The sequence below is a fragment of the Stylophora pistillata genome, chromosome 5, assembly GCF_964205215.1.
Source record: "Stylophora pistillata chromosome 5, jaStyPist1.2, whole genome shotgun sequence".
Classification (NCBI taxonomy): domain Eukaryota; kingdom Metazoa; phylum Cnidaria; class Anthozoa; order Scleractinia; family Pocilloporidae; genus Stylophora; species Stylophora pistillata.
The window spans coordinates 28129454-28154460 of record NC_142523.1 but is presented as its reverse complement, the minus strand read 5'-3'; the positions used below and the strand labels follow the sequence as shown (position 1 = coordinate 28154460).

General features: G+C 39.4%; 2 protein-coding genes, 2 long non-coding RNA genes and 2 pseudogenes across 7 annotated transcripts; 5 read left to right on the top strand and 1 right to left on the bottom strand.

Annotated features, from left to right (window-relative positions):
* Positions 1-137: 137 nt before the first annotated feature.
* LOC148731237 (uncharacterized) lies at positions 138-1328 on the top strand. The gene has a single exon (XM_088761901.1). The coding sequence runs from the start codon at positions 138-140 to the stop codon at positions 1326-1328; it is 1191 nt and encodes a 396-aa protein (XP_088618027.1).
* A 1759-nt stretch (positions 1329-3087) lies between these two features.
* On the top strand, positions 3088-4721 carry LOC148731236 (uncharacterized; annotated as a pseudogene). The gene is made up of 2 exons (XR_016001295.1): positions 3088-3241; positions 3368-4721. The product of XR_016001295.1 is annotated as an uncharacterized LOC148731236 (transcript).
* Positions 4688-6269, top strand: LOC148731235 (uncharacterized; annotated as a pseudogene).
* A 6371-nt stretch (positions 6270-12640) lies between these two features.
* LOC148731232 (uncharacterized) lies at positions 12641-24091 on the top strand. 3 transcript variants are annotated; one of them, XM_088760424.1, is made up of 5 exons: positions 12641-13078; positions 13659-13788; positions 14076-14152; positions 14435-14555; positions 23304-24091. In XM_088760424.1, exons 2-5 carry the CDS (start codon positions 13687-13689, stop codon positions 23352-23354), a joined length of 351 nt encoding a protein of 116 aa, XP_088616550.1. In that variant the 5' UTR covers positions 12641-13078; positions 13659-13686; the 3' UTR covers positions 23355-24091. The 3 variants fall into 3 exon arrangements, with proteins under 3 accessions (XP_088616550.1, XP_088616549.1, XP_088616548.1); XM_088760423.1 differs by having other exon boundaries at positions 13355-13788; XM_088760422.1 differs by lacking the exon at positions 12641-13078 and having other exon boundaries at positions 13094-13788.
* On the bottom strand, positions 15146-16360 carry LOC148731234 (uncharacterized). The gene is made up of 2 exons (XR_016001372.1): positions 16139-16360; positions 15146-15856 (listed from the first exon to the last, which is right to left on the bottom strand). It is a non-coding gene; the product is annotated as an uncharacterized LOC148731234 (long non-coding RNA).
* On the top strand, positions 16492-18285 carry LOC148731233 (uncharacterized). Its single transcript, XR_016001378.1, has 2 exons — positions 16492-16772; positions 16963-18285. It is a non-coding gene; the product is annotated as an uncharacterized LOC148731233 (long non-coding RNA).
* Positions 24092-25007: the final 916 nt, after the last annotated feature.

The following is a 25007-nucleotide window of genomic DNA, read 5'->3' as shown; positions in this document are numbered from 1 at the left end:
TGTTTTAGTTTATACTAAAACAGTGAGATAATATACTCCACCAAAAACTGATTTTAATTCATACATTCCAACGACGATTCCAAAATTTTCCCGCGCGTAACGATCCAACGCGGCTCAGATTTTTTTTTTAGAACAATATGGCGGATGGACACGTTTTCCTAGCTCCGAAGGCTGATCGCTTTATCTCCAGGCCGCGGCTTGTTAGGACCAGTTCCTTGCCTGATTTGAGTAAAGTACACACTGACTCAACTCTGGTAGTCGCTGATCAGATTAATAACGAGAATATGTCTACTTCTGTACCCGAATACGGTTCGCTTTCCTCGTCCTTTGAAATGAGCGAAATGGCTGCTATCAAGAATGCATTAAATGGACGGTCCATCATCTCCCTGAAGGTGAAAGATCTGAAAGATCTAAGGGACGAACTTGAAAAAAGAAAGCTTTCTAAATCTGGCAGGAAAACTGAGCTGGTTAAAAGACTCAAGGAGTCGATTTTGTCAGGATCTGGTGAAATTCAAATTCCTCGCCAGAATGTCAACCAACCGTCACCTCGGCCTTCGGCTATTATAAACCTGGACGACACTAGCAGCAGCCCAGAACAACAGAGTCACACATGCAATGGCTACAAATCCCTTAAAGATCTATACGACCGCTTGGAAAATGAGGTAAACAAACTCAAAGACTCGTATAGATCTCGATTAACGGACAGTAGAGAAATACAGTCAACCTGTAAATCATGTCAAAATCAACAACGGATACAGGAAGAAAATCGCGCTCTGCTAGAGCAACTTCAGCTAATGAAGGGAAATCTAGATAAAACAAAAGAGGAGCGAGATTCCCTGCAGATGGTAGTATCATTGCTAAGCAAGGAGCTATATAACTTTCGCCTTGACAGCAAGGAAGCTTTTAAAGAATCGCGTTCGGTTGATCCTAAGGTGTCGGATACAAAATGGTCGGATACAAAGGCGGACACAAAGCAAAACAATGGATCATCTAAATCTCAATCTTCCAAAACAACGAAGAATCACCAAAGCAAATCGAGCAAGAAAAAGCCGCCACACAAGAGTTCTCACAACAGCTCTAATACTCTTAACCACAACCAAGAAAGATCCTCGCCGACCACCGTCATTATTGGCGATTCAATTATCAGAAACATACAAGGGTGGCAATTAGGGAAAGAAGTCGGCCACCGGGTTGTTGTAAAGTCCTTCGCGGGAGCTACAACAAGTGATATGTCACATTATGTGAAACCAACACTGGACAAGACGCCGGACCAGATCATTTTACATGCTGGTACTAACGACCTTGGAAAACTTGAAAATCGCCGATAACATCGTTGACCTAGCGAGGGAAATTGAAAGCTCCACAGACGCACAAGTAATAATATCAGAGCTGGTCACAAGATCGGACCTCTCAGATAGCGGCGATGTTGATGCAGTCAACAAAAGGCTTCGAAAATTCTGCAATCAGCGACAGTGGCACTTCATACTCCACGATGACATTCACTCAACGGACTTAAATAGAGGAGGACTTCATCTTGGGGAGACAGGTATTGCCAAAATGTATAACAACTTCGCGACTAAATTACATGAATGTAGTTGACCTACTGGCCGTCTGTTCAATTCAGAGCGTAATCGCGACCTTGGAAATCCAATCGTTTATGACCAATTTCTCCCGCCTAAACGAGGCTTTAAATTGGCCTCGCTAAATATCAATAGTCTTTCTGCACACATTGATGAACTAAGAATTTTGCTTTCCGACAGACCTATCGATATCTTAGCCACAAATGAAACTAAATTGGATGACACAATAGGCGATAATGAAATTCATATTTCTGGCTATGAATCTATTCGTAGAGATCGCTCTACTAACGGTAGGTCTGGAGGGGGTGTTTGTTTCTTTATTCGTTCCGAAATCAATTATTCTGTTCGCTCTGATCTAATATGTGAACAAATAGAAAGTCTGACTGTCGAAATCAAGAAGCCCAGACCAAGGCCTTTTGCCGTTATGACCTGATATAGACCCCCTGATTCTTCAATTGACCTTTTTAGACCATTTGAAGAACTTATTGGAAAATTAGACTCAGAAAATATCGAATATTACGTCTTAGGAGATCTGAATTGTAATATGGCCGCACCTAAGTTTGACAAAAGTACAAATATCTTATCTAATATTGCTGATGTTTACGGCCTTGACCAGTTAATAACTGAACATACTAGAATTACCGACAAATCACGTACTTTAGTTGATCTAATTTTTACAAATACTCCAGATAGGGTCGTCTGCTCAGGGGTCTCACATATAGGCATCAGCGATCACAGTTTAGTTTACGTTTTTCGTAAAGTTTCTATTGAATCGACAACGAATAAGCATACTACCCTGAGATATAGGAAATTTAAGAATTTTAACTCTGATCACTTTCGTAACGATATAGGTCAACAGGATTGGAGTAGCATCAAAAGCTATTCTGATCCTAATTTAATGTGGGCTGCATGGAAACAACTATTCCTGGAATGTGTAAACAAGCATGCCCCACTTCATGTAAAACGGGCGCGCGCCTCAAAGTCACCTTGGATTACACCTTACTTAAAGAAACGAATGCATGACAGAGATATTCTTAAGGTGGCTCAATAGGGTTTTTTGGCCGGGCGAAGAATGGGTACGAAAATAGCGCGCGCTTTTAAATGGCATCAAATATGTAAACAAACATGGCGGCTTCACGCGAGTGCACAATTTTTGTCACATAATCGCGAAGTTTACTTGACGAGAGTGAAACGGCATCGCTACTTTCCAGTAATGAGCACAATATTGACAGTGAAAGACCAGAAGTTTACACAACGCCTACACAACATCCGTAATGCGTCGGGTCGCTTTCGGAAAGTGGAAGCGATCGAAACCAGAAAAGAAACAAAAATAAAAAGGTTACACGGAGGGTTCAAAACGTGGAATGCCAAATGGAAGCTCCAGTATGATAACATATCCATGGAAAACGAACCCCCAGCAAAACGAATGATACGAGCACGTGAGGTCAGTACATTTTTCTTTATTCGGAAGTCTTAATTTTTGATAAGATTTTCCTGTAAAGCTTGTCCTAATTATCGGCCTACCTGTTCTGTTGACTCCAACCCTGATTCCCATCAGCAGAATAAAGCTAAGAGGATGGCGAGCCTGCCACAAGGATCCAGACTGGTGGACTTAGAAACCCTTACAGATGGTCTGAAGGAATGTTTATTTTGTCATTACGGTAAATTCTCACTATTTTTAACTGCACTATAGCATATTTTACACCATTATCATATAAAACAACATAACAAATATTGTGGAGTCTTTTTTCCCTGTTAGTTTACAGTGTATTTTACAATATTTCTAGGCCCTTTGTCTCTTGGCAATGTTATTGAAGAACAGCACAGTGGCTTGGCAAGCACGTTTACTGTTATATGCAGCCAATGCAATGGGGGAAACACCATTAAAACATCAAAAGAGCACAGATCTGGTGCACGCGGTCCACTGACCTTTGATGTGAACACGAGAGCTGCCCTTGGCTGTTTACACACAGGAGTGGGCAACACCCATTTAAACAATTTACTTTCAATCCTCAATGTGCCTGCACTGAACTCATCGACTTTTAAAAGTCGGGAAAGGGAAGCTGGAAAGGCAATAGAGCTAGTAGCAAAAAATAGTTGCCAGCAATTCCTAAACCTTGAACGAGAGAAGGCAATTGAAAATGGTAACAAGCCTGACCAGAACAATTTGGTACCTATTGCCTGTTCTTATGACATGGGGTGGCAGAAACGGGGGCGAGGTTTCAACTCTAAGACCGGACATGCTGCAGTCATGGGCCTTTCAACTGGTAAGGTCCTTGACTACACAACAAGAAATAAAATGTGCCACTCCTGTGATGAAGCTAAAAAGGCAGGAAAACAACCAAATGACCATGACTGTAGAAAAAATCATTCAGGCTCTTCAAAGTGAATGGAGCCTTTAGCTGCAGTTGAACTTTTCAATAAGGTAACTAAATCAAATGTCAAATTTTCAATTTACACCGGGGATGATGATTCAATGACTGAATCTCACCTAGAGCAAAAGGTACCCTATGGTGTGGAAAAATGAAGTGATACAGTTCACATAAAAAGATCCCTTACAACACACCTATACAACTTGAGCCAACGAAGTAAGTTCCCCAACAGTTCAGTGTTGTCACAGAAAGTCATAAATTACCTTGTCAAATCCTTTACATACTGTATTGCACAAAATAAGGGGGATGCTACAAACATGAAATCTGCAATTCAAAGCATTGTGCCTCATGCATTTGGTGACCACACTGGTTGTAGAGAAACATGGTGTAGATACATGAAAGACCCTTCTCATTATTGTCACAGAGATCTTCCCTATGGCAAAGACCTCCAAGGAGATAGCATTCAATCAGCCCTGAAATCTCTCTTTGATGAATATAGCACAGACATTGTTATAAACAAACTTGCACCTGCAGCAAATCCTCAACGTAACGAGTCTCTGAACAGTGTGGTGGGCTCGAAGAACCCCAAAATTCGCTTTTACGGGGGAAGTGAAAGCAATGATTATAGTGTCCTGCATTGTCTCTCAAGTAAATTTAGGTTACAGGTAAATTCCTCAAACTCTAGCGTCACTTAACGTAGAGCCAGGTCTTTTCTGTGTAGACCATAATACGAAAATGGACATGAAAAGTTCGAAGGACAAACAAAGGAAATCAACAGTTGCATTCATCCTCAACGTAACGAGTCTCTGAACAGTGTGGTGGGCTCGAAGAACCCCAAAATTCGCTTTTACGGGGGAAGTGAAAGCAATGATTATAGTGTCCTGCATTGTCTCTCAAGTAACGTAGAGCCAGGTCTTTTCTGTGTAGACCATAATACGAAAATGGACATGAAAACTTCGAAGGACAAACAAAGGAAATCAACAGTTGCATTCAAACGACGTCGATCACAATTACACAAACACCAGATTTCAGAAACCTCGAAAAACGAGGGTAAAGAAGGTACCATGTAGGAAAGTGGCATTGGCCTGAACCTGAACTCTTCTGCGACAATATTGGAGTTGAACAATTCTGAACTTTCAATCACTGATCTTTATGATATAACCGCTGCTGTCACGAAACAACAAGAACAGTACGAAAATGCAGTTCCGAAATACACTTCGAGACCCACAGTTCAAAAGGAAAAATTTGATGACAGTAAATTTTATCACTTTGTTTTATTTGACATCGAGACAAATTCAACGGGAAAATAAGCAGAAGTATGTCAGGTCGCTGCCGTGGATAGGTCAGCTAAACATTTCTCATGCTACATGCTACCAACCAGAGACATAGATTCTCACGCGTTAAAGGTCAACAAACTTACAATTAAAACTGTCAATGGAATCCGCCGACTTTTCAAAGATAATCGACTAGTAGAAGCTTTTGAGTTATCGCAAGTACTTAGGCAGTTCTTAACTTTTTTGAGGGCCAGAATAGATTCAGCTTCAACACGATCCACAAAGCCTGTTTGCACAATCTTGGCTGGACACAACGCCGCCACATTTGATATTCCAATACTTCTTCGAAACGGTGGCGAAAATGTTATCGCGGAGCTCAGTTCCATCAGTTCCATCCGGTTTGCAGACACTCTGACACTGATGAAATCACTCATCAAAAGCAAGCACTCTTCCATCCAAAACGCAGAAGGTAAATTTCCAAAGCCTGGGCAGAGTTCTGTTTACGAACATTTATTTCAAACCACCTTTGATGCCCACGACGCCCTACAGGACGTGATCGCTCTTCGAAGAATCTTGCTTTCACCTAGGTTGGCTTTGTCTGATGAAATGCTGGTGAACAGAAGTTCGGTAATCTCTGTCAAGGACGCTGCCGAAGACCTGAAATATCTTGACAACCGTCATTAGAGACTCTTGTCTTTTCGAGGAAAGCTGTACAACCCAGGTCATGCGGATAGCCCAATAAAGCAAAGCATTGCCGAAAAAATTGCTGGCAGTGGCTTAAGATATGAGGATTTAAATAATTTGTACCAACGATTTGGACGGAAAGGTCTTGTGTGTATTTTGACGAGACCGCCATTGTCCAGTCGCTCATCGCTTCCAAGGGTCACAAACACGACGAGAATAGTCTCCGCAATTTTGAAACACTTCGAAGAGATTTCCAAGGATTCTGCGGCATAGTAAATTAAGGTATGTTCTCAACTGACTTTCAGGTCAAAAGCAGTTTGTACAAAAACGTGAAAGATAATGACCGCCCGTGTTTACACACTTGTTCTTGACAAAACCGCGCGGTTCGAAAGTTCGCGCATGCTCAAATAGCGATCTTGGCGAGTTCCTATTCTGATCACGTGGTTGTCATTGAGGTGAGAAAATAGAAAGTTCCCCCTCAGATTTCTCGTATTTCCTTCGGTGAAATTCCTTAAAATTTGGCAGAGATGTTATACCCTTTTAGCTTTCCTTGCTGTGAATTTATCAGAAAAATTTGTAGGACATGTTTTTCGCTCAGCCAAAAAACAACAAAAATGTTAAAAGCGAAAAAACTACCTTGACAACCCCTATTTTTTTCGATTTCAAAAGTTTCGTCTTGTCAGACTCTACCCGGTCGGAGAATAATAGAAAATTTTACCGAAGGAAATTGAAGAAAATTGAAATCAAAGTCAAACAGACGTCAAAAAATGGCGATATTTGAGTAGTTTTAATTTGGGACTAAAAGCCTTGACTTCAGAGGTGACTATTGTACAGCAAATTTAGGCCCTTGTTTTTTATGTTTCAGTAGCTTTGAATTGAAAAATAGCAAAAACAACGAGAAAAATTAACTTTCGATTGATGTCACTGGCGCACGCTTCGTGATCTTGCATAACCCTATTGAGCCACCTTAAATTGAAAGCATCGCGTTCTAAGGATGCTAATGACTGGCTACAATTTAAAAAATGTCGCAACCTAGTTAATAACGAAATAAAAAAAGCAAAAGAGCTCTTTTATAAAAGAGCATTAGATGAAAACGAAGGCAATTCGCGCCAGACATGGAGGATTGTAAATGAGCTCATTTCGAGGAAAACTAATAATTGTTCCATAAAAGAAATCAAAAGCAACGGTAACTCTATTTACGGCCCTCCTGAGCTGGCCGATGCCTTCAACAATCACTTTTCTTCTATTGGACCCAAGCTTGCTAGCCAGATTTATTCTAATAATGGTCCATCACACCTACATTACCTTGAGGGAACTGACAAACGTTTTGAGTTAAAATGTATTAATCCTTCTAAAGTGTTCTCACTTTTGTCTAAGCTTTGTAAATCGAAAGCCACAGGCTTAGATATGATATCTTCGCGACTTCTTAGGGAGTGCGCCGATCTGATAGCTGATCCATTGTGTCCTATTTTTAATCAGTCCATCAGATCAGGTGTTTTCCCTCAGGAATGGAAATGCGCAAAGGTTATCCCACTTTTCAAAGAGGGAGATCACTCCGACTTAAACAATTATCGCCCAATTTCTATCGTCCCTATAGTAGCTAAGGTGTTTGAGCGTATCATTTACGACCAGGTTTACGGTTATCTCACTGAAAACAATTTGATTTCCAGCCAGCAATCTGGTTTTCGTTCGCTCCATTCAACTGTTACAGCCTTTTTGGAGGCCACAAACAATTGGGCCTTCAACATTGATAAAGGCAGTATAAATGCAGTTGTTTTTCTCGACCTAAAAAAGGCTTTTGATACCGTTGACCATACAACTCTTATGTCTAAATTATTCGAATATGGTATCCGCGGTATCGCTTATGAATGGTTTAGCTCATACCTAGATAATCGCCATCAACAATGTTTTGTAAATGGTTCGCTCTCAATTAGTCAAGTTCTCACTTGTGGAATTCCGCAAGGAACAATTCTAGGACCTTTGCTTTTTGTTCTATACATAAATGATCTTCCTAATTGCCTGTCTAATTCAGTTGCACGTATGTATGCCGACGATACTCACCTGACCTTTGCCAGTAACAACATAGAAATGATCAATGATGTTATGAATCACGACCTATCCAAAGTTAACACATGGCTCACTGCAAACAAATTGACTCTAAATTCATCTGAAACTGAATTCATGTTAATTGGATCGCAGCAAAGGATAGGTACCTACGATACTTCCCCTAAACTAATCATAGGTGGTGACATAATTAAACAAGTTAGCTCAGTCAAATCTCTGGGTGTACATATAGACGAAAACCTTTCATGGAATATGCACATTGAAAAAATAGCCAAGAAAATCGCATCGGGCATTGGAGCAATTAAACGTTGTAGGCCTTTTGTTAATCGAACCACGCTTGAGTCCGTTTTCAATGTCTTAGTTCAACCGTACTTTAATTACTGCAGCGAGGTCTGGGGGCATTGTAACAAGGGTCTTTCGAATAAGCTCCAAAAGTTGCAAAACCGGGCTGCCCGTATTCTGACCTTCTCCAGTTATGACACAAGCGCTGATCCTCTTTTCGTGCAACTTAACTGGAGACGGTTAGATACTCAGCGACAAATACAAGTGGCCACCATGGTCTATAAATCTATACATGTTCTTGCGCCCGACTATCTTGGTTCTCTTTTCACTAAATATGATCCTCCATATAATCTAAGGATCTCTGAAAACAAACTAGCTGTCCCATTGCCCCGCACCAATTTCCTGAAAAATAGCTTTAGCTATAACGGTGCGGTTATCTGGAATAGCTTGTCCCCTGAATTGCGGCAAGCAAAATCACTTCAATCCTTCCGAAATGGTTGTCGCAATTTCTTCCTCTGAATCGACAAAACACACACGGCATCTATGTAAAGCAGAATTTCTTTATTTTTTTCTATTTCACTTTTAAATTTTAGATCATGTTTATATAGATTAAAATAGATTGTAACTGTAATAATAGATTGTAATAATATTATTTTATCTCATAGATTTACCGTGTCTAAATAAAAATAAAGTTCAAGTTCAAGTTCAAGTGATTTTTTGTTGTAAAACCTGCCGTTTCGTTTTTTCGCTGACAGATAACATTTCTGGAGACATTTTTTTAGCTCTGGTGACGACATTTCTTCAAATGGTGTTCCTTGAGGTGGCTCGTACCAGTTTCCTCGCGCGGGGAACAGATCACTCTTGCATAACGCGCGAGAGAAACGTGCGAAAGAAGCGCGAGATTAAAAGACGAAAGTTTAAAACAGAGATGGCGGCTCGAGGATCTTTTTCTACTTTTGTGAGAAGTTTACCTAAGAGCTTGTATTTGATGTGTTGAGTGGCCACTGTGAATGCAGGAGATAGAAACCAAGATAACGAAGACGATTTTCGGAGAAGTAAAGGCTGCTTCACTTCACATTTAAAAGAAATATTCAACCGATATGAAATCTTGCGACAGCGAAAAAAGAAGAACTCAAGTGAAGGATAATCTACCTGAAGTGGAAGAGGACTTTGAAACTTCAAGGACAATAATATGATATAGCCAAAAGTCGTGTGTAGGATTTTTAAGATGAGCTCGGGAGGCTGTCTTTGACGGCTGTTTAATGATTTTCTTAGCAGTAAACGTCTGTAAACATCAGATCGTAGGTGCTCGCGCGAGCACACGCAATTTTCAGCGGTAGCCAAAACAGATCATGAGCAAACGTCGATCTTATAGAATCCAGATTTTTAAATGTGCGAGAACGCGCGTGGAAATTGTTAAACTCACGAAAGCTATTGCATGAAAACAAGTCCGGTGACCCCTTCTTTTTATTGTCCCAATATGATAATAACGTCGAAAGGAATCATCAGAAAAAAGCTAGAAAATTCTACGGAAGGAAATTTGCGATGTGTGAAAATTGCCCTTTTTGTAGATTTTCTGAAATTCGGCTCCGTAGAATTTTTTAAAAATCTCTCTGCATTTTCCTTTTCAAGTGCCGAAAGCAATCACTAAAAACAATCAGGGGGTCACCTGGTTAGTTTTCGAATTATCTAAGCCACAAGCTAAAGAATGCGTCTGAATAACCTTATGAAAGCGTTGCCACGCAAACTGCTAGTGACGAAATGACACTTATTTTTGGATAACCAATGATTATGTAATTCAACCCCGTAAAAGTGTTCAACAGGCCTTGGTCAGTCTTTCTGTTGTAATCTTTCAAAGTTACAAACCATCAAAAAGATGAAAACCGGTACGAGCCACCTTAAGGTCCCTGGTATTATCTTGGTGACGGAAAGGCTCAAGAATTGACAAACAAATCGCTGCCGGTATGTTGTTCCTTGGATCGAGAGGGGTAAGTGAGGTCCTTCATTGTTCTCATAACTCAATTCTAACTCCGAAAAATCTCAGAGCTTTAAACTGTTTTCCAATAGCTCAGATTCTGACCGAAATTTGTCGGTACGTTTCACTTACATAAAGTCTGAGATCTTTTTTGGGCAATGGTACTTTTGTTACAGCAAGCAGGTCAGTTGGGATGTCAGACCTATAGGGCCGGTTATTCAAAGAAAGTTTAGCCATTTTTTGACAAAACCACGTTTTAAACTATCTTTATTTTAGCCTAACCTTTTGTGGGAGCACTTATTTTTTATGATCAAAGCTAGAAAGCCGGAAACTTATGGTCAAGGGACATTTATTTAACTAATAGAGAAAACCCGACGCCCATTGTTTGGATAAAACCGCAGTTTGGATTGGACCTCGTTTGAATAACTAAACCCTTTTATTGAATATGTGAACTTGTAAAAAAGGTATTTTTACTTTAATGAGAAAAAGGATATGAGAGTAATTTTCATAATAGCTCGGTTGAAACAGCTAAAATAGGATGCCTACTGAGGTGTGACTACCCAAAAAAAAAAATATCAGTGCAACGGTAAAATGGTCGGATATGCGCCAACCATATTAGATTTTGGCCTGTTGTGGGACACTCTGCTGCGCTAAAAGCACAGAAAGAAAAAGTAACATCCAAACTATTATGCCAATATTAAGAAAACAAAGCGAAAAAACGGAACGTCTCTCGACATTTTTTACAAGAAACGAAGGTAATGAAAAGAGCATGTTGTTTTTCTGAGCACAACCGGTCTTCTGTTGGTTTACCATTTCTAAATTTCATTTTACTGTCATAGCTATTATTACTGTGATTATCATAATTATCATCATCATTATCATTACTGTTTTTCCATTTTTCCTAAGAAAGTAAACGACTTAGTCCTGACAGCCTTAAAGAACTATAATGGGCTGCCTAGTCGCCCTTTTCTCTTCGACCATACTCGCCGTTTTGTCATGAAATCAATTAATAATTAGAGGCTTTCCCGTCATGGATCTTTGTCTCCTGGTAGATCATCCATCGTGACCTTGCAGCCCGAAACATTCTCCTCGATAATAACTATGTTTGCAAAGTGACACACTTTGGCATGGCATATCAAAGCTTCAAATATGGCCATGGAAATGCCAAAAAGGTAGGAAATGCTTTGGTTGTTGTTGTTTTATTGTGGAGCTTTCTGGAAAAAGCTATAAACGACAGCATTTTCTCAGCATAAAATTAACTTAGCTCGACCAGTAACATGGCTTTCATAGTTCACATTGACCTAAAAAAAGGGAAAAAAATGCAAGGTAAAACGCTAAACATCGGGGTATATAAATTTCACTGAGGTTTTTTGTAGACAGTCTCGCGAAAGGAGTGTGTTTTCTATTTTCTGATAGGACTGCTTGAGGGCTATTTTAAAGAAAAAGGCAAATTCTCTTTCTCTTAATTTAATCATTCACTTATATTCTCCAAGATCATCAGTTCTGATGCATCTCGCCGTTCAAGGGCCCAAAATACTTTTTTAGCTATTTTGCTTTTCTCATTTTCGTTAGCCATTGTTCTCCTATTTTTGCGCAAAAAATTCGGCAACTGCTAAAGTGCTACATTTTACTTCCTCATACAATTAAGTGTATAAACGACCGACTATTCTTTTGGTGTTCAACATTTCACAGCGTTTTTGTTTGCGCTAGCACTGATTTTTCTCTGCAGAACATCACGAGCCACAGGTAAACGGAAGTTCAAATACTCGAAAAGGCTGGTTGCTATGGAGTGACGTCATAAACCGGATAAGTTTCCATCATCGCCTTGACAGCCTTTTTCGATAATTGCTCGCAGTAATCTGAGTAATTGCTTGAATTTGTACAATCTCTGTTCCTGCTGGGTACAATGAAGCCTTTTGTTTATTAGGGGCTGGATCGGCCTATTGACATTTGGAGATTGGATTTCATATTAATATGCGTAAGCAAAAGCGGAAATGTTTATTTTCCCGCGGTCGAGTGCAGTTATGGATCCCTTCAAACTTCGAAGGGTAGAATTGCTTCATTCTCCTGCAGATGAGTCAAGGGAATGGTTTATCTTAAATTTCAAGAAATGTGGCATAAGAGTAAACAAGTTGTTTGAAGTAGCCTGTTAGTGGCACATTTCCAAGCGTTTTGTACGGTCCAGCTTTAAAAAATGGCGGAAGCTTGGATGGCCGATATGTTCAGAACAACAAAGTGGCCATCGCCTCTCTATTTGGAGTTGTTTCTACCATCTTCCGGCAGAAATTCGAAGAAGGAGAAGTGGTGAGATATCTTTGGTTGATCGATAAAATAAATTCGCCTAAAATCAAACCGAAGACCAGCAAGACTCGACCAAGCGATGACTTTTGCGAGGAGCTGAAAGCTTTTCGTGATGCCTCCGCAGTTATTCGAGTTGAAAACGATCGACTCAGAAGGCCGATCTCAATCAAGCGCGGAGTCAGCTAGAATTCCTATTAACGGAAATAAAAGAATTAGGTAAGTAAGACCAGCATCAGAGTTAAAATTGAGGAGAAGGTCGCCGCGAGGATATGTGGACATCGATCAAAACTATGTATATCGTAGCTGTCAGGTCCACAGTCCTGAGGTGGGGCGAATGCTCAACGACATCCTCGACAAAACTAAAATTAACAGCAGCAGCCTACTGCAAGCGTTGGAAACAATACTGGGGGACAGTAACCGTCAGTTTTTGCAATCTCTCAGAGTACCAGACTGGACCCTGCTGTTTTTCAAACTGCAGTCGAGGATCCTCGATCAAGAAAAGCTTGGCAAACGTTACTTAGCATTTCCAAGCTAAGACGAACCGGGGTAAGTCATAACGTTTATATTTTCATTAAGATTGGAAAAAGTGAGTTTGCTGTCTTATGTTTTGTTGTGAATGCTGGTTTCACGGTGTATCAGAACTCATCTCTGCTTGGCAGGAAAATCACATAATTGGCTGAGTTTGATTTTACGCTGAGCCTCTAAGTCTTCTAGCTATGATCACTTTTTATGGCTACTTTAGGAGAAATTTCGGGTTTGTTTCCTTGAAAGGGTCTTGACAGTATTATAATTTATTTCATTTCTATTTTTCTACGATAAAAGATTTAAATCGCCAGAGGGATGCCATTGAGAAAACTGGAATAGTAGTTAATGGAAGATGCTTTAAAGTTAAATTTCCAGGTTATTTGTGTGTGCCAATCTTGACTCTTTATATTTTTTTTATCTTATTATTTTTTATTTTTGCAATGTTTTTATATTACATGTCTAGCTACGTGATAGTAATTATTGAATCCATTTTATGCTTGGCAGTGTTAGAAAATATCTGGGAAAGTATAACATTTGAGATCTTTGGTGTAGCTATTTTAACTTCAACTTCTTGTTATCTTCTTGTCTTTTTTCATGACAGTTACTCTTGATTTAACAAAACACTGATAATGCTGCTCAAGCAAAGAGCTGGTGATGCCAAAAAATATATCAATGAACTTTGCAAGCAAGGATTGGACACAGAGTGCTGTGTATTCTGCAAAGTTATTAACGTAGGTTATACCTGCAATGCTAAATGACATGCATCATAGTGGAATTATACAATAACACAAAACATATTCAGCCTACTGGTATTTGTTATGCAATTTATTTATAATCAATTAGTGAGAGCTTCCTTGGCTTTCTTGACTTTACAGAAAGGCAGACGAAAGGTGTCCATAAAAGTGAACATATTTTATCTGTGGTGAACAGTGATTATATATCTACCATTAGTAGTGAACATTATATGACTTTAGCTCAGTTAATTCATTATTGAGTGATACATGCAATTTATTTGTAGGAATGTGCCTCTCCTGATGTTCCTTTTGGGGAGGCCTTTGCTGAGTGTTTCCTAAAGAGCAAAGCAAATATTGGGGGGTAGGTACAACTCTGCATTTCTGCATTGACATGCATAAAAAGTTCCAGCTTGCAGTATGGTATTTCACTTTCTATTGGAATACATGTCTTTAAATCTCACTTGGGATACTTAGTTTGATGGACAGTTGGCATACTGCCGGCCGACAGTTGGCCGACAGTTGGCCGACAGACTTTTAGGGGAGCTGTTCTTCACTTTTATCCAGTTACCAGAAAAAATATGGTAAGCTTGGATTATAAAGGTGAAAACTTTATTCACTGTTTTTTTTTTTCTGTCTGTTTCAGATGGAAGGGGTTAAGAGATGACTTGCTCTTTCTCCTTGAAGAGGAGCCATATGATGTTAATTTATGTGCTCTGCCTGCAGTGTATGACATTTTAATTTTTAAATTCTGTGCACCCATTGAAGTAAGGCATAGTCAACATTGTATCATTTAAAAAAATCTATTTTCTTGAAGTCTTATCCTGTAACAATATTATTTTGTTTAGTGTTGCCTGGTCACTTCTGAGATATATATTTATTTATCATATTTCTAAGATTTATATGGCATTCGGCGTAATGCCTGAGAGCTTCTGGGATATAGCAAACTTAGTTTTTCATTCACTGTTAATACAGGGAAATTATGTCTTTCCTTTCTGGTTCACCCAGGCTGAAGTCCTTCCCTTGCGAAATGGTTTCCTAGCTTTCTAGGATTCCTAGGAATTTCCTAGGAATCTCTTAGGAGTCAGTGGAATTTTCCTAAAAACATTTAAGCTCTCTAGAGGTGTGAACAAACATTACTAGGTTCCTAAGAATTTCCTAGGAAATTCCTAGGAATGATTACAGGTAGAATTTACATAAAAAAATAGATTCTTGATCCTTGGGAAATTCTTAGGAATTTACTAGGAAAAATTATTTTTTAAAATAAAACCTTAATTTTTAAGAATTATACTTGTGAGTTTAGCTTTTGAAAGAAAAGTGCCATTTTAGATGTTTCAAAAAGTCACTACTTGCAATATACCACAAATTTTTTTTATTTTGCATTATAATTTACAACTCATTAATTTTAAAGCAGATATTCTTGAAGTTTATACAATTTCCAATAAAACATTAATTTTTTATCCTTCAATTGCATATCACAATACATTGAAATAAAAATTTACTGTAGTAAAGAATACAAGCAGAAAACTAAATCAAATGCAATTCAAGTGGGATTTCTAACCATGTGTTTGGTGCTCCAGTCAGATAATAAAAAATGCTATACTGCAAGGACAGCGACTCTGACCACACTGAAATACAAAGTTATATCAGCCTGAGGCATCCCTGAAAAATGGTTTATCACAATGTGTAAGATTCAGCCAACATAATTTTGCACTGTCTCCTGATTTATTCCAATTATATGGTGAATTCTACATACTTTCCATTTAAAGTAAACTTAAGTTCAATATAGATGGTATCAAGCATCAATTTATTTGCCAGATTAGAATATTTTATACAAAAAGCTTAAGAACATATCTTTACTTAAATATTATAACAAGGAAGTCTTATTTGAAGCGATGGAAAATTTCAAATCTGGCATATTGAGACTTAAAAAGTGATATTTTCTTATATCTAACCACAGACAGCATTAAAGTTTGGAAATCTTATTATAACATGGTTTCTGGAATTGCCATTTAGAAGCATAATCTTCTCCAAAATTTCAGTGACACTCTTTGCTTTCAGGTCAGACCTAAAACATTGAGAATAAGAAATATCAATGCGATGCTTCTTTTCAAAAAGTGCTAGAGGAATAAAAGAATAGTTGTAGGTTCAGAAGGAACAGTTGAGGAAGAGAGGATTTTGAAACTAATTTCTTAAGCTTAATTGCCATTTTTATAAAAGAATTGCTTATCAATTCTATAGTTTTTTTCGTACTGGTTTTGAAACTTACAAGCATCATTGAAGCTTGAAGTGCATTGAGACATTGTGAAAAGCGCTATATAAGCTTAAGCATTACATTACATTTTCTTACCCGGTCCAACGTAACGATGCACAGAGCGCATGTGATTTTCCATTGTCTGTTGTCGTGAGAGAACACGTTTACAAGCCGTACATTCATACTTCTCTTGGCCGTTAAGTCTGACTAATTTGTAAATTTGATGTTCATTCCCATCCATGGTTCATACTAGCAGGCGTTAACACTAACTTTAAAAGTCATTTATCGCTACTTCGATCACCGTTCACAAGATGGCGACCATGGCGCTGAATGGATCACACGATCACTAGTCCCAGTCTTTCATGAGCAAAATGTTCACATGACCGACACATGACCAAGTATAATCCAATAAGGTGAAGTTTCCACGCTTGCCGCTCATTTCAACGTTCTATTCCGCTCTACAACGTCCTTTACTCGAAAGTTTTGTGCGTTGCAGCTGAGTCTTGCTGTGTTCTTCTCTGATCTAAACGTTTTAAAGCGTTCGCAGCGTTATGTGGGTTCTGGTCGAATGGATCGAAGAAGGTCATAGCATAAGCGTCTTAAAAGACAAAGACATAATACGTTATGGAAAAGAAATCGCAACACGAATAGAATAATGTCGTGGAATTGTCGCCATACGAAGTAAAAGAGGGCACTCAGATTTTCAAGGCGAAAGTTATTTCTGTTCATAGTAAGTATTACACTTTTATTTGGTTAATCGTTGTCATATGTATCATTTCTACTTCTATCGATTGATTGCAGAACATATGAATAAATATGTAAGAACTTTAAGCTTAGCTTTAAAAGTAGCTTTTCTAAGTTTCATTAGTTTAAACTGAATATAATGGTAATAAATGCTTCTTATTTGTGTCATTTTAAAGGTACTAAAGGTGAAGCTACAAAGCAAGAACTTAGTTTGCTTGTTCCAGGTAATTTTGAGTTAAAGGCTTTTCATAACTTTTGCACGTGTGACAAAGCGAAGCGCCATTTTGCGGGGTGACGACGTTACAGCGGACCAATCCTTTTCCATCCCCCTAGAAAAAAGCATTTCTGCTTTAGAGGACACTTTAAAGCTTTTAATAGCCCATAGTCTTTTTGTATGCCTAGATCATTTGTGAAAATTCACATCACTTTTGGTTTATTTATACGACAAAGATCCAATATAAAACCTTCGCAAATTATATAGGAACTGTCTGAGAAGATATTGAAAGCATGAGAGACACCAGCGTTGCAACTTTATATCAGAAGTCACTGTTTATATGTAGCGATTATTCGCAGAGGGTGAGGTGAATATCGTCGAATAATCCCCGAGACGAAGTCGAGGGGATTATTCGACAATATTCACCGAGCCTGAGGTGAATAATTGTTTTAGTATAATTTCAGAGCTGAACAATAGAGAATTTTCAAAAGTCATAACATTTTAGTAACATTTATTAACATTTTATTTTAACATTTTATATAAACCGCACAGAGCGGTTTATATAGCGTCTTAGTATGATTTCTGAGCTGAGCAAAGAGTTCCAGCCTTCTGATTTGTCGAGCAGTTCCTTATATGATGCTATATAAACCGCCCCACGCGGTTTATATAAAATGTAAATGTTACTACAATGTTATGACTTTTGAAATTTCTCTGTTGTTCAGCTCTTAAATTATACTAAAACAATTATTCGCCTCAAGTTCGGTGAATATTGTCGAATAATCCCCTCGACTTCGTCTCTGGGATTATTTGACGATATTCACCTCGCCTTCCGCAAATAATTGTTAAATAAGGAACCGCTCGAGCAATCAGATTGCTGGAAACTCTTTGCTCAGCTCTGAAACTATACTAATTAACAATTAAAATGATATCACATAAGAATAACAATCTTCATTAGTTCAGATGCCAAAATAGCATTGACATGTTTGTGCGCGCATTTTATCAGCCGGAATGAAAACATGCTCCACTGGAAAATAATGATTTTGCCAAAAATGTATATTTTGATCCAAACTTTTCAAATTACATCAGCCTTGCACGATTTCTGATAATTGATATATGTGAATCCTAAGTTGTCAATTTATTAATCCTTTGAATGATCTTTTACTGTTTGTTTTGCATTCCAAGTAATTTTGTATATACATGTACAATCTATAGTAACAACAAAAAGTATTGTTAATTATAATGTTTATTTGAGTTGTATATAATAAATTCAATTCAATTCCTATCATATGGTGTTGTATGTTTTATGCAGTTAAGTGCAATTTAATGGAGTTGACAATGTGGAGCACAAGTGCTACCCGGCGCAGTCAGCGGTATGGCATGCACCTGTATTCCTTTTGTTCTTGGTCCACGGGGCGTTGTTCAGTTTTGTTAGTGTTTTAGTCAGTGTTTTTCTGAGCGTTAGCATTTTTCCCTGTTTTTCTCCTTCTGTGTGGGGGCTCATGGCTGGGTTGCCTGGATTTGCCATCCATGGGAGCAGTCTTCATCTAGGAGCTGGCTGCCAATAGTGGAAGCTCCTGGATGTCTCAGGCACCCTACCTCCACTTTGTGGGGCAGTTGTTAAAGTGTCTATATTCTATTTTTCCTACTTTCCTAAGAAATTCCTAGGAGTTTCCTAGGAATTTCCTTGGGGACCTAATCTTGGTCAGACAAAAGTGAAATGTGTATCCTAAGAAATTCCTAGGAATTTCCTAGGATTTTTTTCGAATTTTAATTTTTTCACTCCTAGGAATTTCCTAGGAAATTTCTAGGAATTCTTTGAATTCTTCGTCCCAATTTACTGTGAAATTTCACACCTTATTCCTAGGAATTTCCTAGGAATATTCTTAGGAAATTCCTAGGGAAATCTTAGGATTTCCTAGGAATTTCCTAGATCTTTTCGCAAGGGTTCATTCAGAGTAATGCCTGAGCAATTCTGGGATATATAACATACCTAGCTTTTCATTCATGGTCAATATAGGGAAGTCTTGTCTATCCTTTCTGGTTCACACAGGCTGAAGTCCAGGCATTCAGAGTAATACCAGAGCACTTGTGGGATTTATAACATACTTAGCTTTTCATTCATGGTCAATATTGGGAAGTGTTGTCTATCCTTTCTGGTTCACCCAGGCTGAAGTCCTCGCATTCAGTGTAATGCCTGGGATATATAACATACATAGCTTTTCATTCATGGTCAATATAGGGAAGTGTTGTCTATCCTTTCTGGTTCACCCAGGCTGAAGTCCTGGCATTCAGTGTAATGCCTGAGCACTTCTGGGATATATAACATACTTAGCTTTTCATTCATGGTCAATATAGGGAGGTGTTGTCTATCCTTTCTGGTTGACCCAGGCTGAAGTCCTGGCATTCAGTGTAATGCCTGAGCGCTTCTGGGATATACAACATACTTAGCTTTTCATTCATGGTCAATATAGGGAAGTGTTGTGTATCCTTTCTGGTTCACCCAGGCTGAAGTCCTGGCATTCAGTGTAATGCCTGAGCGCTTCTGGGATATACAACATACTTAGCTTTTCATTCATGGTTAATATAGGGAAGTGTTGTCTATCCTTTCTGGTTCACCCAGGCTAAAGTCCTGGCATTCAGTGTAATGCCTGAGCGCTTCTGGGATATACAACATACTTAGCTTTTCATTCATGGTTAATATAGCGAAGTGTTGTCTATCCTTTCCGGTTCCCCCAGGCTGAAGTCCTGGCATTCAGAGTAATGCCTGAGCACTTCTGGGATATATAACATACTGAACTTTTTATTCATGATCAATATAGGGAAGCGTTGTCTATCCTTTCTGGTTTACCCAGGCTCAAGTCCTGGCATTCAGAAAAATGCCTGAGTGCTTCTGGGATATACAACATACTTAGCTTTTCATTCATGGTCAATATAGGGAAGTGTTGTGTATCCTTTCTGGTCCACCCAGGCTGAAGTCCTGGCATTCAGTGTAATGCCTGAGCGCTTCTGGGATATATAACTTACATAGCTTTTCATTCATGGTCAATATAGGGAAGTGCTGTCTATCCTTTCTGGTCCACCCAGGCTGAAGTCCTGGCATTTCAGTGTAATGCCTGAGTGCTTCTGGGATATACAACATACATAGCTTTTCATCCATGGTCAATATAGGGAAGTGTTGTGTATCCTTTCTGGTCCACCCAGGCTGAAGTCCTGGCATTCAGTGTAATGCCTGAGCGCCTCTGGGATATATAACTTACATAGCTTTTCATTCATGGTCAATATAGGGAAGTGTTGTCTATCCTTTCTTGTTCACCCAGGCTGAAGTCCTGGCATTGACTGTAATGCCTGAGCACTTCTGGGATATACAACATACTGAGCTTTTCATTCATGGTCAATATAGGGAAGTGTTGTCTATCCTTTCTGGTTCACCCAGGCTGAAGTCCTGGCATTCAGAGTAATGTCTGAGCGCTTCTGGGATATATAACATACTTAGCTTTTCATTCATTGTCAATATAGGGAGGTGTTGTCTATCCTTTCTGGTCCATCCATATTGAAGTCCTGGCATTCAGTGTAATGCCTGAGCGCTTCTGGGATATACAACATACTTAGCTTTTCATTCATGGTCAATATAGGGAAGTGTTGTGTATCCTTTCTGGTTCACCCAGGCTGAGGTCCTGGCATTCAGTGTAATGCCTGAGCGCTTCTGGGATATACAACATACTTAGCTTTTCATTCATGGTTAATATAGGGAAGTGTTGTCTATCCTTTCTGGTTCACCCAGGCTAAAGTCCTGGCATTCAGTGTAATGCCTGAGCGCTTCTGGGATATACAACATACTTAGCTTTTCATTCATGGTTAATATAGCGAAGTGTTGTCTATCCTTTCTGGTTCCCCCAGGCTGAAGTCCTGGCATTCAGAGTAATGCCTGAGCACTTCTGGGATATATAACATACTGAACTTTTTATTCATGATCAATATAGGGAAGCGTTGTCTATCCTTTCTGGTTTACCCAGGCTCAAGTCCTGGCATTCAGAAAAATGCCTGAGTGCTTCTGGGATATACGACATACTTAGCTTTTCATTCATGGTCAATATAGGGAAGTGTTGTGTATCCTTTCTGGTCCACCCAGGCTGAAGTCCTGGCATTCAGTGTAATGCGTGAGCGCTTCTGGGATATATAACTTACATAGCTTTTCATTCATGGTCAATATAGGGAAGTGCTGTCTATCCTTTCTGGTCCACCCAGGCTGAAGTCCTGGCATTCAGTGTAATGCCTGAGTGCTTCTGGGATATACAACATACATAGCTTTTCATCCATGGTCAATATAGGGAAGTGTTGTGTATCCTTTCTGGTCCACCCAGGCTGAAGTCCTGGCATTCAGTGTAATGCCTGAGCGCCTCTGGGATATATAACTTACATAGCTTTTCATTCATGGTCAATATAGGGAAGTGTTGTCTATCCTTTCTTTTTCACCCAGGCTGAAGTCCTGGCATTGACTGTAATGCCTGAGCACTTCTGGGATATACAACATACTGAGCTTTTCATTCATGGTCAATATAGGGAAGTGTTGTCTATCCTTTCTGGTTCACCCAGGCTGAAGTCCTGGCATTCAGAGTAATGTCTGAGCGCTTCTGGGATATATAACATACTTAGCTTTTCATTCATTGTCAATATAGGGAGGTGTTGTCTATCCTTTCTGGTCCATCCATATTGAAGTCCTGGCATTCAGTGTAATGCCTGAGCGCTTCTGGGATATACAACATACTTAGCTTTTCATTCATGGTCAATATAGGGAAGTGTTGTGTATCCTTTCTGGTTCACCCAGGCTGAAGTCCTGGCATTCAGTGTAATGCCTGAGCGCTTCTGGGATATACAACATACTTAGCTTTTCATTCATGGTTAATATAGGGAAGTGTTGTCTATCCTTTCTGGTTCACCCAGGCTGAAGTCCTGGCATTCAGTGTAATGCCTGAGCGCTTCTGGGATATACAACATACTTAGCTTTTCATTCATGGTTAATATAGCGAAGTGTTGTCTATCCTTTCTGGTTCACCCAGGCTGAAGTCCTGGCATTCAGTGTAATGCCTGAGCGCTTCTGGGATATACAACATACTTAGCTTTTCATTCATTGTCAATATAGGGAAGTGTTGTCTATCCTTTCTGGTTCCCCCAGGCTGAAGTCCTGGCATTCAGAGTAATGCCTGAGCACTTCTGGGATATATAACATACTGAACTTTTTATTCATGATCAATATAGGGAAGCGTTGTCTATCCTTTCTGGTTTACCCAGGCTCAAGTCCTGGCATTCAGAAAAATGCCTGAGTGCTTCTGGGATATACAACATACTTAGCTTTTCATTCATGGTCAATATAGGGAAGTGTTGTGTATCCTTTCTGGTCCACCCAGGCTGAAGTCCTGGCATTCAGTGTAATGCGTGAGCGCTTCTGGGATATATAACTTACATAGCTTTTCATTCATGGTCAATATAGGGAAGTGCTGTCTATCCTTTCTGGTCCACCCAGGCTGAAGTCCTGGCATTCAGTGTAATGCCTGAGTGCTTCTGGGATATACAACATACATAGCTTTTCATCCATGGTCAATATAGGGAAGTGTTGTGTATCCTTTCTGGTCCACCCAGGCTGAAGTCCTGGCATTCAGTGTAATGCCTGAGCGCCTCTGGGATATATAACTTACATAGCTTTTCATTCATGGTCAATATAGGGAAGTGTTGTCTATCCTTTCTTGTTCACCCAGGCTGAAGTCCTGGCATTGACTGTAATGCCTGAGCACTTCTGGGATATACAACATACTGAGCTTTTCATTCATGGTCAATATAGGGAAGTGTTGTCTATCCTTTCTGGTTCACCCAGGCTGAAGTCCTGGCATTCAGAGTAATGTCTGAGCGCTTCTGGGATATATAACATACTTAGCTTTTCATTCATTGTCAATATAGGGAGGTGTTGTCTATCCTTTCTGGTCCATCCATATTGAAGTCCTGGCATTCAGTGTAATGCCTGAGCGCTTCTGGGATATACAACATACTTAGCTTTTCATTCATGGTCAATATAGGGAAGTGTTGTGTATCCTTTCTGGTTCACCCAGGCTGAAGTCCTGGCATTCAGTGTAATGCCTGAGCGCTTCTGGGATATACAACATACTTTAAGTTTTTTCATTCATGGTCAATACGGGGAAGTGTTGTTTATCTTTTCTGGTTCACCCAGGCTGAATGGAAGTTCTGCTATTCACAGTAATCCCTTAGTGCTTCTGGGATACCTAACATTCTTATTTTCTTTGACATTCACAGGTTAATCAAGGGAAGTGTTGTCTCTCGGCCTTACTGGTTCACCCAGGCTGAAGTCCTGGCATTCAGTTTAATGCCTGAGCGCCTCTGAGATATTTGACTTACTTAGCTTTTCATTGATGGTTAATATAGGGAAGTATTGTCTATCCTTTCTGGTTCACCCAGGCTGAAGTCTTGGCATTCAGTGTAATGCCTGAGCGCTTCTGGGATATAGAACATACTTTAAGTTTTTCATTCATGGTCAATACGGGGAAGTGTTGTTTATCTTTTCTGGTTCACCCAGGCTGAACGGAAGTTCTGCTATTCACAGTAATCCCTTAGTGCTTCTGGGATACCTAACATTCTTATTTTCTTTGACATTCACAGGTTAATCTAGGGAAGTGTTGTCTATCGGCCTTACTGGTTCACCCAGGCTGAAGTCTTGGCATTCAGTTTAATGCCTGAGCGCCTCTGAGATATTTGACTTACTTAGCTTTTCATTGATGGTTAATATAGGGAAGTATTGTCTATCCTTTCTTGTTCACCCAGGCTGAAGTTCTGGCATTCAGAGTAATGCCTGAGGTTTTCTGGCATATATAATGTGAATAAATTCTTGTGACGCAAATTTTTCTGTTATTTGAGCTCTTCACCTATATCTACACCAGAGCGACAGGAATAAATAGTCGTTTGAGACAAAAATTTGGAAAACAGCTTCATTTACTGTTAAAAGTCGCCCTGCAAACCGCGACGGGAAGAGAACATTAAAACAAAAAATGCTGCCAAAAAAACTCAATAAATAACACAAGGCAAAACACTGCTGGTACATTTCTTTGCGAAGCTAGATCGTGAAACTCTGATGCGACGTTTGTAGGGCGTAAACACACGACGACGATTGATTTCCTGACAAACTGGGTAATATCAGATAATATAAAGTATGAAACAACACGAAGTAACGCGCACAGCCTCAAGTGATCGATATACCGTAATTCCTTGAATAAGTTCCCACCCCTTGGCCATTCAAACTTGTAACTCTGAATAAGCGCGACACCGGAACCCTTTCTTTTTCAGCTTTCATAACATTTTAAACTTTTACTACCTTAGATGAATGTGTTGGGAGAGATTCTTGCTTTAAGAGTTATATTACGCCGATGTATTATCTTTCCTTTTTATATGGCTGGCTTCGCAAGCGGTGCAAGATGCAGCGAATTCTGTGAGCTGATTGACTATTAACCCTTGCTTATTTTTCGTTTTCTGCGGTGGCCAGCGTTGCAGCCATTTTGTCTTTGTGTAACCTGAAGGCAAGCTCTCGTTTGGCTCTTATCGCTTGGCTCAGGTTTGAGTTTTCCTGCTTGGTCAATAACGCATTACTGGATCTACCGCGCTCTATGTTAATTTCCAAACCACTCTAGCGCACAGCGCTTGACTCAGTATTTAAAGTTGGTTTTTCGGAAAAAGTCAACGTCCCACCCCTCTCAAGAAGCTTTTAGAATATAAGAATTCAAGGACTTTCAAAGGATTGGTTAAATTCATTGGGGGACTTGCCCTGAAATTAACAGACTTGCAAGACAGTACGAACCCTGTTAAAGTTCAAGGGAGTTTAAACTTGTTCGTAACGTGTCATTAAACGAAAGTTTGGTCTTTGTCTGTTTAAAAGCTTTGTCAGCTTGTTCAACATCTATCTTGATTTGAAATCAATTATTATTACCCCCGGTGTCTGTTTATTCACGA